We start from the raw sequence: 12,371 nt of genomic DNA on the forward strand, positions 1-12,371 counted from the left end.
GCCCTTCTCCCGACGGGACTCAGGGCGGCTCACAACATATTTAAAAACAGAAACATATCCACAACAAAACTGTTTACCACAGAAACAGATGGAAATAAACAAAGACTATGCTTTCCAAATTGATCAGAGAGAGGACTCTGGATTAGAGGATACCTTTCTGGAAAGATGACCTACTCCCACATTGCATACAGATATAATTCAGTGTAAACAATATTCTGCCCTTCTTAGTTTGAAACTGATTGTAATAACATGTAATCATATTTTTATTTGTCTGTTCCTAACAGATCTTGAAAATTTCAAAACCAGGACGAGGAGTACAGTTTCAGTCCGACAAGGACAAGGAATGGTGCTGCTTTGTGGACCACCACCACATTCTGGAGGTGAGGAACCAAATTGTTTTGGATCTAAACTGTTCAGGCTTTTCAAAAAGCAAAGCGTGTAAATTCATACATTAATTCTGCATATTAATCATGTGCAGTTAAGGCTTATTTAAAGGAATAAGCTTTACTTATCTATAAATCATCTCATATTGACATTGGTTCAGTGCAGATAATACGTAGACTACAGTAGAATAAGGTTGAGAAGTTTTGGATTCAAATGTTGGCAGATCTCAGCAGGCATCTTAACTTGTTGTATAAACCAGATTGTTAGTGCAATAATGTGCATTATTTGTATGAGCATAGTGTGTTATATGAATGTAAACATTGTGTTTTATTACATTATATGAGTCCAGCTATTAAATCATGATAAATGCACTATTCTTAGGAGTACAAACCTTTAATTTTATTAGGTGATGCTATGAAATAATACCAATTCACATTTCTAGCATTTTGACCATTACTATTTATTTGGCCAAGTGTAATTAGATACACAAGGAATTTGTCTCCAGTGCAGAAGCTTTCAGTGTACATGCAAAGCAGCAGAATAATGATGAAGATAATAATAACTTTATTATTATTATTATTATTATTATTATTATTATTATTACAACAACAATAACAATACCAATGAGGTGGAAGTGAAGAAGTTAATAAGGATAAATAATAAAATTACAGTCATACAACATAGGTAAATAGACTGTGAAAATTAGGTGTTCAGCAGAGTGATGGCACAACGGAAAAAACTGTCCCCGTTTCTAATCTTTTTGACCTGCAGTTTTCTATATGAGGAAATCATATCCCAATAGCTTTAGTTCATAAAAGTATGTACAATGATGAATAAAAACTATAATTTAATATTATTTAATGTTACTTTGAATCTTAAATACAGATTCATTAATACATTTTTTTTTTTAAAAAAAATCTTATTCTGACAAACTTATAATCTTACATTGTATAAAATGGTTCATTCCCCTTGTGGGGAGTCAGGATACTTACCAAACCTTGCTTTGTAATTGGAGCCAGAATCACCGATAAAGTTGCTCCAAAAACACACTTCAGAAGAATTAGAAGCAGTTTTAAAAATGAGTCTGCATAGGGGTAGGTGGCAAAAAGAACAGAGGATAAAATGAGCAGGAGGGAGGGAGGGAGGGGGGAGGAGGGGAGGGAGGGAGGATGGAAGGAAGGATTTCTGATGCTCCTTGACAGCTTTGCACAAGAAAATTCAATGGGGAAGCCAGCAGGAAATTGGAAGTTACTCCTGCTCTATTGGTTTCTCCATTATATAGGTTCTTTATTATACTACTGTAATAATAATAACAATAACAACAATAATAATGCTTTTCTGAAATGAGTGTCTCCTAAGGTCTTTGATGAACAATATTTTTTTTAAATCAGCATTGAAGGATAATAGTATCTATTATATCTTTTAACATAACAGTTAAAAGTATTTGACATAGAATCAGAAGCTACAGATCTAGGTTAATAGAAAATTGCATTCCCTAATCAAGTAATTTAAACATTTTTGTGTCAAGACTTACAACTTACCAGATCTACCTTAATCATACAAAAATTAATAATTTTATATTTTCAAAAGTCATGGTAGATAACCTCACATAATACTCCTTACCTTGTGAAGTTGATAAATATTTTTGTACCATTGTCAAATGCTATTTTGGAAGATTAGGGATATTTGATTTAATAATATTTTCTTCCAAATATGACTGAGATTCTTTGTTACAGGGGTAACTTATAAGGATAGACAGACAGACAGACAGACAGACAGACAGAGAGACAGACAGATAGATAGATAGATAGATAGATAGATAGATAGATAGATAGATAGATAGATAGATAGATAGATAGATAAGATTTATGTACAAAATGTACATGACTAACATAAATTATTGGCCTATTGGCAGGTGAGGAAAGTTTTTCCTCTACATACATAGAGATGTTACTGTGCTGCAACTAAAAACATCATTGTAAATAGGAAGAAAGCAGATTTCTCCACTGGTGAAAGAAAGTTGGGAGTTTTTGGTTCTTGCGGGGTTCTTGTGGTAGCAAAATGACTTTCTATTTTTGTAGTGAAAAGCTGTGCAGTGTAAATTGAGCTTGTGCCTGGGCTGTTGTTGTTACTGCTGTTTAAGTGTTGCAGGAAGAAATATTAAGTGTAAATTTATTCATACTGATGATAACTCAGTAACACCAGCACAATGAGCCTGATTTTTTCCCCCTGACATGGCCTGGCAGTTGTGAGATAAGTATCAATCTTTTCAGAAAGGAAAAACACTGAATTAGACATTTAACTGTCTCCACATTGTATGCACAATCTGACCATATCTTCTTACATCTAACTGTGGCACAAACATGAAGTGGTGATATCTTTTTTTTCTGCCTTCTCTATAATGTTGCCCTACTAGTGGCAGAAATAATATGATAATAATAAGAAATACCATTTGCCTGCAAGCAAGAACTGGTGGGATCAAAAAATAGATAAAATAATAGAAAATAAAGAATTTAAAGTGCTTTGGGATTTTAGAATTCAAACAGACAGGCACCTGCTATGTAACACCGCAGACATAACAATTCCTGATAAAAAGGACCAAAAAGTGTGGACAACAGAATAGAAGAAAAAGAATTGGAGAAGATGCCAAAATGCAAAGATCTGCAAATAGAAGTAGAATGACTGTAGCAAAAGAAAGCAAAATAGTACCAATAGTAATTGGTACCTTGGATTCAATCCCAAAACACCTAGAGCAGTGTCAAACTCAGTTTCATTGAGGGCTGCATTATGGTTGTCCTAAAAGGACCAGGACGGTAGGCTGCATAGGCGTGGCTGAGTGGTCACAACCGACTAGGTGGGCATGGTTGGGTGGGCATTACCAGCTCAACGTGGCCAGCTGGACTTCGCTCACATTGAGGGGCACCTGTGAGGGGCCAGTGCTATGCAGGTTCTGGGGTTTTGCTTGATAAAAAATACAGGAAACCAGAAGTTACCTTCAAGCTTTATGTTTTTATTCAGCTGAACAAAGGCGGGCTTCTCTAAAAGAGAGAAAAAGCCCCAAAGTATATATTCATGTACTTTCTTTGATTACATAAGCAATTCACCCAGCAAAGCTGACACATAAGATAAAGACTTCACCCTTTAAGGCTGGCACATTGTAGATAAGAAGGAAGAAAGTAGAAGTAGCTAAAAATGTGCCCTTTGGGGTGTTTCCCCAAGATACCATATGTTCCCTTTTGGGTGGTTTAGGTGTTTCCCTAAGACACCATATGTTCCCAGGTGGGTTAGGATATTGGGTGTTTCCTTTGCTGTCCTTTTATGACCTTGCATTCATGGTTCTGCAAATGGCCAGAGATAGCGGGGCCATCTGCACGTATTCACAATTAAGTCCGGTCAATACCAGGCAAGGGTGGAGGGGGGATCCAGAGGTCTCCAGTGGAGGAAGGCAAGACGAGGGCTAGCACCAAAGCCTCATCCATCAGAGGAGTCTCATTGTCCCTCTCAGGCCACGCAGAGGACCCCCGGATGGTGGTGTGGGCTGCCCGGTGTGGGCTGACCAGCCTGTCCATCAAGGGGAGACCAGGGCCCCACAGCCAAGCCCACCCCAGCCCACCTCCCCAAGGGGGCATCCAGCCCTGCTTACCTCCTCCTTGAGGATGCTGCTACTGTGCTCGCTCTCCTTGGCCAGGAGACTTCATGGGCTGGAGAAGAGTGGAGGGGTGGTGGGTCTCCTGCTGGACAGGGCTGCTGCTGCTGCTACTGCTACCAGTACCACTGCTGTGGGGCAAGGCAAGTCAAGGCAGATAGTGGGTGGGGATGGCCTGGCTGTGGGGGCCCAAGGTGCACAAGTGCATGGCATGTGCATTGCACATGCGTTGCATGTGGGGCAGGGCTGAGCACAGGGTGAGGCAAGGCAAGGCAGGTAGCGGGGCGGGGGTGGCCTGACTGAGGGCCCCGAAGTGCACAAGTGTGGTGCGTGTGGGGCGGGGCCAAGCATGGTTTATTGGACGCCCCAGGCTCATATCCAGCTAGCCGTTGCTGCCAACCAATGAGCAGCTGAGGGACCAATGAGCTGCAGCTGCTGCTGGGCACCACTATTCTCTGTGTGTTCATCGCCTCCTGTACGTGTACCCAGGCAGAGTGCCCAGCTGGGTTGAGATGGGTTGGGGCTGAAGTGGCAGTGTCTGGCCCCTCACCATCTCCAGATGGCCCTGCGGGCCATATCTAAACCCATTGCAGGCCTGATCTGGCCCACGGTTGTTGAGTTTGACATGTCTGACCTAGAGCATCACCTGAATATTGTCAGTCATTTGCAAAAGGCAGCTTTACTTGGAAAAACTTACATCCTATGTCTATATATTTAATACCATCAGGCAACTTTGCCTGTGTCAGGTCCTTGGGAAGGACTAGCAATAGCACTTAGACTTATATACTATTTCACAGTGCTGTACAGCACTGTCTGGGTGGTTTACAGAGTCAGCATATGGCCCCCAACAGTCTGGGTCCTCATTTTACCAACCTCAGAAGGATGGAAGGCTGAGTCGACCTTGAGCCAGTCAGGATTGAACTCCTGGCAGTCATCATAGTTAACCTGCAATATTACATTCTAACCTCTGTGCCCTCATAGCTCTAGATAAGTGGGTAAAAAATCAGATCCAGTCTAAACATCTGGCTGACCATAATAAAATATGAAATAATAAAATAAGACTGCAGGCAGGGTACAGAATTAAAGGTATCATAAGAAACACAAAAATATAAAAACACTACTATTCTGTGGAAATATAATTAATTAAATGCTGCAACCACATTGTTTATAAAATCCTTATTTTCTTTGAGATTTAAATTTTAAATTACAGGTAGTCCTCAATTTACCACAGTTCGTTTAGTGACCATTCCAAGTTACAACAATACTGAAAAATGTGACCATTTTTCACAGTTAATGACCTTTGTAGCATCCCCATGATCATGTGATCAAAATTCAGATGCTTGGCAACTGACTCATACTTATGACCATTGCTGTGTCTCAAAGTCATGTGGTCACCTTTTGTGACCTCCTGACAAGTAAAGTCAATGGGCAAGCCAGATTGACTTAACCGGATTACTAACTTATTAACTGCAGTGATTCACTTAATAGCTGTGTCAAGAAAGGTCGTAAAATAGGACAAAAATCACTTAACGAATGTCTCTCTTAACAGCAGAAATGTTGGGCTCCATTGTGGTTGTAAGTCAAGGACTACCTGCTTTGTCAAGGGAATGTGGGGTTATTTCAGAAAAAGGGAAAACCTTGTCTGTAGATAGATAAAGAAGCAATTAGTGCTAAAATTGCTTGACTTAGCAAAAATGAAATGGTTTTAAAGTGAAAGGAAAAAACGGGGCCTGTGTTCAATGAGATATTGAAATCTGTATCAATGGATGTGTTCCAACTCTCTGCTGTATTGGATAAGAAATAAAGTAGGTAAACAGCATGCAGATGAATGGTCCTGATCTGTTCCAGAGAATGTCATGGGAAAAAGCATTATTCTGCTATTAAGGACAAGAGAGTATTTGTCTCTGTTAAGGTATGTTGGGATGCTTACAGCATATCCCCCAACAAGAATTGAGCAGAAAATCCAGCAGAACCTGATAGAGTCCCAATTTTCATATTTAAAACTGCAACAACAACAACAACAACAAAAATTGCTTAATTTTGGCTGTGCATTTTTTAGCGCTTGTGATACGTTCTAGGGTTCCTACTCTTTGTTCCTTACCTCCTTTCTAGATTCTTTTCCCCATATGCAAATCTAAATATGTTTTAAATTTGCATTCTGGGTGAAGATAGAACTACTGTATATTAATATTTGGAATCAAATGCAGCCCACTAAAATGCTTAACTGTACCAGCATCATAACTATCAAAAATGTATATTTATATATTGAGTTGTTATTTAATGTGTGAGGTATTTTTTCTGTGTGCATCGTTCGGTCTTGTTGTTAGAATAATAACTTTATTGTCATTTTGAATGTACACTCATTGGCATACATTAAAATGAAATTTTGTTGCATTCAGCTCTCAAAGGGTCACCACCTCCGATATACATTACATAAATATGACAAACATAAATAAATACAGAATGATGCATATACCCACATATATTATATGACACAGAGAAACAACAGTCTATTTCGGGTTATGTATACATGTGCATGGCGAGAAAAACGAGTTTACCAAACGGATGGCATAGGGAACAAAGCTATTACAGAATCAGGTAGTCCTGCTAGAAATACTTTGAAAATCTTCCCAGAGGGGAGCAACAGAAACAGACCTAAAGTGGATGTGTGGGGTCTCTAACAATGCTTTGACCTCTAAGCACATAGCGCTTATAAGCAGCATCCTGAATACCAGGCAGCGAGGGCGCGCAACTTGGGTGTCCTCCTGGATCCACGGCTGACACTGGAAGATCATTTGTCGGCCGTGACCAGGGGGGCGTTTTATCAGGTTCGCCTGATTTACCAGTTGCGCCCTTTTCTGGACCGGGACGCTTTGCGCACAGTCACTCATGCCCTCGTCACCTCCCGCCTGGACTACTGTAATGCTCTATACATGGGGNNNGGGTGCCCCCACCCTCTGGAACGAGCTACCCCCCGAGATCCGGACGATTCCGGATCTCCTAACCTTCCGCCGCGCCCTCAAGACATGGCTTTTTCAGCAAGCGGGACTGACCTAGGGTGAATTTTAAATAGGGATAATTTTTAATGATTTTTAATAAGAGACACAGCTACAAATATTTGGTTTTAATTGGCTTTTATTGTGGAAATGTGCTATGTTGTTTTAATATGCTGTGAGCCGCCCTGAGTCCCGTGGGGAGAAGGGCGGCATATAAGTCAATGTATTAAATTAAATATTATTAAATTAATCTTCTCTGCTGTCCTTACCACTCTCTGTATGGACTTTCTATCTGAGGCACTGCTGCCACCAAACCAGACAGTTAGGCAGTTTGTTAAAGTGCTTTCAATATGCCTTTGTAAAAAGTGGCCAGGATAGAAGGAGAAATATGTGCTCTCCTCATCCGACACAGGAAATGCAGACGCTGGTTTGCATGCTTCACTAAGGATGACATGTGGAGAGACCAATTCAGATTGTTAATTATCTGCACCTCCAGATACTTAATGCTGTTGACCACCTCTACAGCTGCATCCTTGATACTGAGTGGAATATGACTATGCCGTCTCTTTCTGAAATCTACAATGATCTCCTTTGTTTTATCAACATTTAGAACCAGGTTACTTTTATTGCACCAGTCCACCAGAGCCTTCACCTCTTCCCTATAAGCATCTTCATTGTCATCCCGGATAAGACCCACCACTGCCGTGTTGTCTGCATACTTCACAATATGATTCATAGCAGATTTGGCACAGCACTCATGGGTCATCAAGATGAACAGTAGCAGACTCAGGACACAGCCCTGTGGAGAACCTGTACTCAAGGAGATGGAATTGGAAACTTTCTTTCCAGTTTGCATAACCTGGGGCCTATCAATAAGAAAATCAAGTATCCAATTAGATAAAGGAGTATTAAAAGCTAATAGGCCCAGTTTGTTCACCAGATGCTGAGGGATGATTGTGTTGAATGCTGAACTAAAATCCACAAACAGCATTCGCACGTGAGTATTTTTCCCCTCCTGGTGCGCTAAGCTAAGATGAAGCACACAAGAAAGTGCATCTTCTACAGAGCGGTTCTTCCAATAGGCAAACTGTAATGAGTCAAATATAGGGGGAAGGCTTGAAACCATGTAATCCTTTACCAATCTCTCAAAACACTTTACCATAATGGAAGTGAGTGCAACTGGACAATAATCATTAAGGCATGTCATTTTAGGTTTTTTTTTATACTGGTACAGTCTTAAAATATGATGGATTGCAGTCTTAAAACATGATGGAACCACGGCCTGATGCAATGAGAATTGAAGGTGTCTGTGAGAACAGTGGCCAGCTGGTCAGCACACTCCTTAAGTACTCGCCCAGGGATATTATCAGGACCCACAGCTTTCCGAGTGTTGACTTTCCGCAGGACCTTCTGAACAGCAGTTGTATCAAACCTGAGCACCTGCTCATCAGGAAGGGGAACAGCCTGCCTTGCTGGAATGTTGTTTGTGACCTCACATAGTTGAAAAAACATATTTAGCTTGTTTAGAGAGTCTGTGTCACCCTTACATGTCAGGGAATCTGCCTTATAATCAGTAATTACTTGAATACCTTGCCACGTTTGTCTCAGGTCCATAGGATCTTGAAAGAAATTCTGCAGTTTCTGACTCTAGGCCCGCTTTGCTGATTTTACAGCTCACCTCAATGTTGTAGTTGTGCCTGATGTTGTATTGTAGTTACAATAGTTTTCTCTGGGGCAATTCTTACTACCCTTAGAACCCATAGCACAGTATCCCAAACTATTTGAAGTAATGTCAGCCATTTGAAGAGGATTTCTGGGAATCCTCAAGTGAGATAGAGGATTTCTCTTAATCAGGGTCAGTATTAAAGATCTAAGAACAACTTTTAGAGCTAGTATAGTTTCTTCTGAAAGGAGCTAGAATTTCCTCCCAGAAGTCTATAAAATAGCAAAAGACATAAAAATAAGCTAAACTCTGACAGTGGTCCCTGAATGGCCAAATGTTACTACAGGAAGTCCTCAGATTATGACAGCAATTGGAATGGAATTTCCTTAGATAAGCAATGTGGTTATAAAGTGTAACATCACATGACTGTATCATTTAGTGATGGATTTATTCATTTATTAAATTTCTGTGCTGCCAATCTCACTAAACCAAAGCAATTCTGGGTGACTTACTATACACATAAATTTACAACCCTATCCAAGTCAGAGATCACCAAAAAGCATAACCAATACTGTTTCCATCCCACACTGGGCCCTGAATCCTGACTGGAAAAATATCCAGATAATCCACTGCATCCAAGGCCTTAGGAAGCTGTTGCACAACTACGTTCTCAACTACCTTCCCCAAAATGTGTGGCTAGATATTGGGTGAAAATTGTCCAGTATGATGGGGTCCAGCAATGGCTTCTTGAGAACCAAATCCTCTTTAAGGGATAAAAAAACAACCCTCTCCCTCAAAGAAGAATTAACCACTTGTAGAACCCATTCACACTACACGCCCTGGGCGTGTAGTTCCACAAGTCAAGTGGAACATTGGTTTATAAGCAGGTGACTGATCTGACAGTCCTAAAGACCCTGTTGATTTCCTCAGGTACAACAGGTTCAAGTAGTACTGACACTACACTACCCTTACTGCCAACAGGTAGGTCTTAGTAGTGGCTGTAAATCATGTTTGGTTATGTTTGTCCTTAGTTGAGCACCAGCAGTGCTCTCTCTATATATATATCTTTTCTTATTTCATCTCTTTCAAATCCTCCAGAAATCACAGGGATTGGTGGGATCCCTGAGAAGGGATAGGTTGCATGAGGGCGATCTGATGCAACACCTCAGCCATCACCAAACACAGCCTAAAACACTAAAGATAGAAGATTGTTCATCTGAAATATGAAAGATACAATCAGAGATGTCTTGCATTGTTGCTTTAGATAGGAAAAGCTTTGTTTTTGGGAGAGAATGGCCAGACTGGGAGCAGACTTTCTGAGGAAGGTCTGACTGAACTGAGATCCTTTTGTTTTCAGCTTTACATTCCTCAAAGGATAATTGTGTGACTGCCATATTGCTGTGCAGGCACTTGCCATAATAATGAATATACCCCTTAAGTTCTGAATATATTTGCTCAAAGGTATACTAGAAATGTAAATGGAAGAGCCGTAAAACATCAAACAATTTTCTAATTTCTGGACCCTAGATTGCATACTATTAACCTTGTGGTAGAAGACTTTTATAACATTTGCTTACCATAATGTGGACTTTTCTGTCTTATGGCTCTGGAACAGCTGCATTCTTTGATTATCCAGGATCAGAATTTAATGTGACTGCCTTTGCTTCATAATAGCTTGAGTGCTGTTAACATTTGATTTCTTCAGCTAGGATGATTACGTTATTTCACTTGTGTTCTTTCTTCCCTATTCCTTTGCTAATAAGCCCCAAATGTATATGCAGGTGGATAAATATTAGGGTGTACTCTCCAGACCTTGTATGCTTCTTGTCAGCTGTTACCTCTTAATAACTTGACTTGTCACATTGTCAAATGATCTGAATGTTTAGCCTGGCTGCTGCTCTGTCTTCAAGACATCTGTCACCATGTCTGTCCTTAGGGATTTGCACAAAAGTCTGAAACTCTGCCACACGAGCATTAACTACCTAAAGACTTTCTCCATTAATAACTGTCTAAAACTTTGAAAACTTCAGATTTTCCAGCAAACATCTACTACTTTACCTTTAGATGCCAGGTGGGCTGCCAGTTGATAGATAGCTAGAGAAAAGACATCTGGCATTTGTAACTCACACAGCATTCATGGAAACAAAATTTTAATAATAGCACCACTCTGCAGAGTCCCTGGGAACAATGAAATTATATAGAAGATGTGATTAATTATGTTGCTTTCTTGATAGAGATTTTGTGGTATGCAAATGAAGTATTAAATTGGGCCCTTGAGCCACTTGTGCAATGTATACCTGGGCTTATAAATGTTATTCTTCAAATTTTCTTTACTACCTGCAGAGATAACATTTCAAGTAGGTGGCTCAGTTTGGGCATTTTGTCACATTAGTAACACCTAATATGCCACCAGGCTCCTTGATTCTTTCACAATGATAGGAATATATTGTCACTTCACTATAGGTAGTTGTTGTGATTTCTTGCCAGCCAGTGGACCCGGTAGCTGAGTCTGAGGAATCAGAGGAGGAGGAGGGGCCTGGAGTGACATCAGTGTCAGAGGAAGGCTCTGAGGAGCTCCAAGACTTACAGTCTGGCCCCTCTACTCACGCTCAGGCTGAGACACAGCTGTGCTGGGAGTCTGAGTTGGACAGTGATGACTCACAGCTGGGAGCTATCCAGGAGGCACGTAAACGCTGGCAAGAAAAGAGAGTCAGACAGAGGAATGCAATGGGGCGGCTCCAAAGGCAAAGGAGAAGGCATTAGGAAGCCATGCCTTGGCTGCTTAATAAAAGGGAAGGTGTGGGAGGTGTTGGTTGCTGAAGGCAACTGTTTGTGTTGAGGATCGAGTTTCTGTGAACTGTGTTTGTTTGCCTTGGACATTGACTCAGATCTGTGAATAATAAAAGAGGATTGTTTTTTTCCTGCGGTTCCAGCCTGCTTGTTGGAAGAGGGTTTTCTCCTTGTGAGCTTAACAAGGACTCACGTAGGCTGGGACAGAACAGTAGTCCTCGATTAACAACCATTTCTTTAGCAACAACAGCATTGGAAACAAGTGACTTATGACCGGTCCTCCCATGTATGCCTTTCAAAGCATCCCCACAGTCACATGATCAAAATTAGGCATGTATTTACAAAGGCTGCAGCATCCTGGGCTCATCTTATCACCATTTGCAACGTTCCGAGCCATCTTCCAATAAGCAGTGGGGGAGTCAGATTTGCTTAACAGCCATGGCAAAAAAAAAGGTCATAAAATTGGGCACAACTCAGTAAACCGCCTTGTGTAAGAATGGAAATTTTGGTCCCAATTGTCCTAAGTTGAGGACTGCCTGTATTTTGCATTCCAAGCAGATTAACAGTATATTGCAAGGACAAAGAAAGAGGACATGGTGCAGATGTAGCTCTGTCAATCGATGTTAATTGTGATTTCAATATTGTGCCATTACTTTCAGTTAACCTTTTGGAGACATTTAGCTCAAGGGTTGGATGTTACATCTGATGTTGCCTTTTCATTCACGAAAATTGTTTGATCCAGTAGAGGTTTCCATGAATAGAATGGGAAGGAAGGCATTATTCACATCTTCCTATTACATTGGGTTAGGCCGTATCCTATATTAAGGTGAATATATTTGGAGGACAGGTGCAGATGGAATGGGTAATCATCTAAAATTGTGTTTTTTGTGGT

General features: G+C 40.6%; 1 protein-coding gene across 2 annotated transcripts in view; it reads left to right on the forward strand.

The window, feature by feature from the left end:
• Positions 1 to 292: 292 nt before the first annotated feature.
• The window catches only part of LOC107290921 (contactin-4-like), a 159,511-nt gene continuing 147,432 nt past the window's right edge, over positions 293 to 12,371 (forward strand). For both annotated transcript variants that reach the window (XM_015819863.1, XM_015819864.1), the window contains exon 1: positions 293 to 380. In XM_015819863.1, the coding sequence (XP_015675349.1) occupies positions 344 to 380 (37 nt within the window). In that variant the 5' untranslated portion in view covers positions 293 to 343. The remainder of the gene's footprint in view (positions 381 to 12,371) is intronic.

The sequence above is a fragment of the Protobothrops mucrosquamatus genome, unplaced genomic scaffold (genome assembly GCF_001527695.2).
Source record: "Protobothrops mucrosquamatus isolate PMUCROS unplaced genomic scaffold, P.Mucros_1.0 scaffold1006, whole genome shotgun sequence".
In the NCBI taxonomy this organism is placed as follows: domain Eukaryota; kingdom Metazoa; phylum Chordata; class Lepidosauria; order Squamata; family Viperidae; genus Protobothrops; species Protobothrops mucrosquamatus.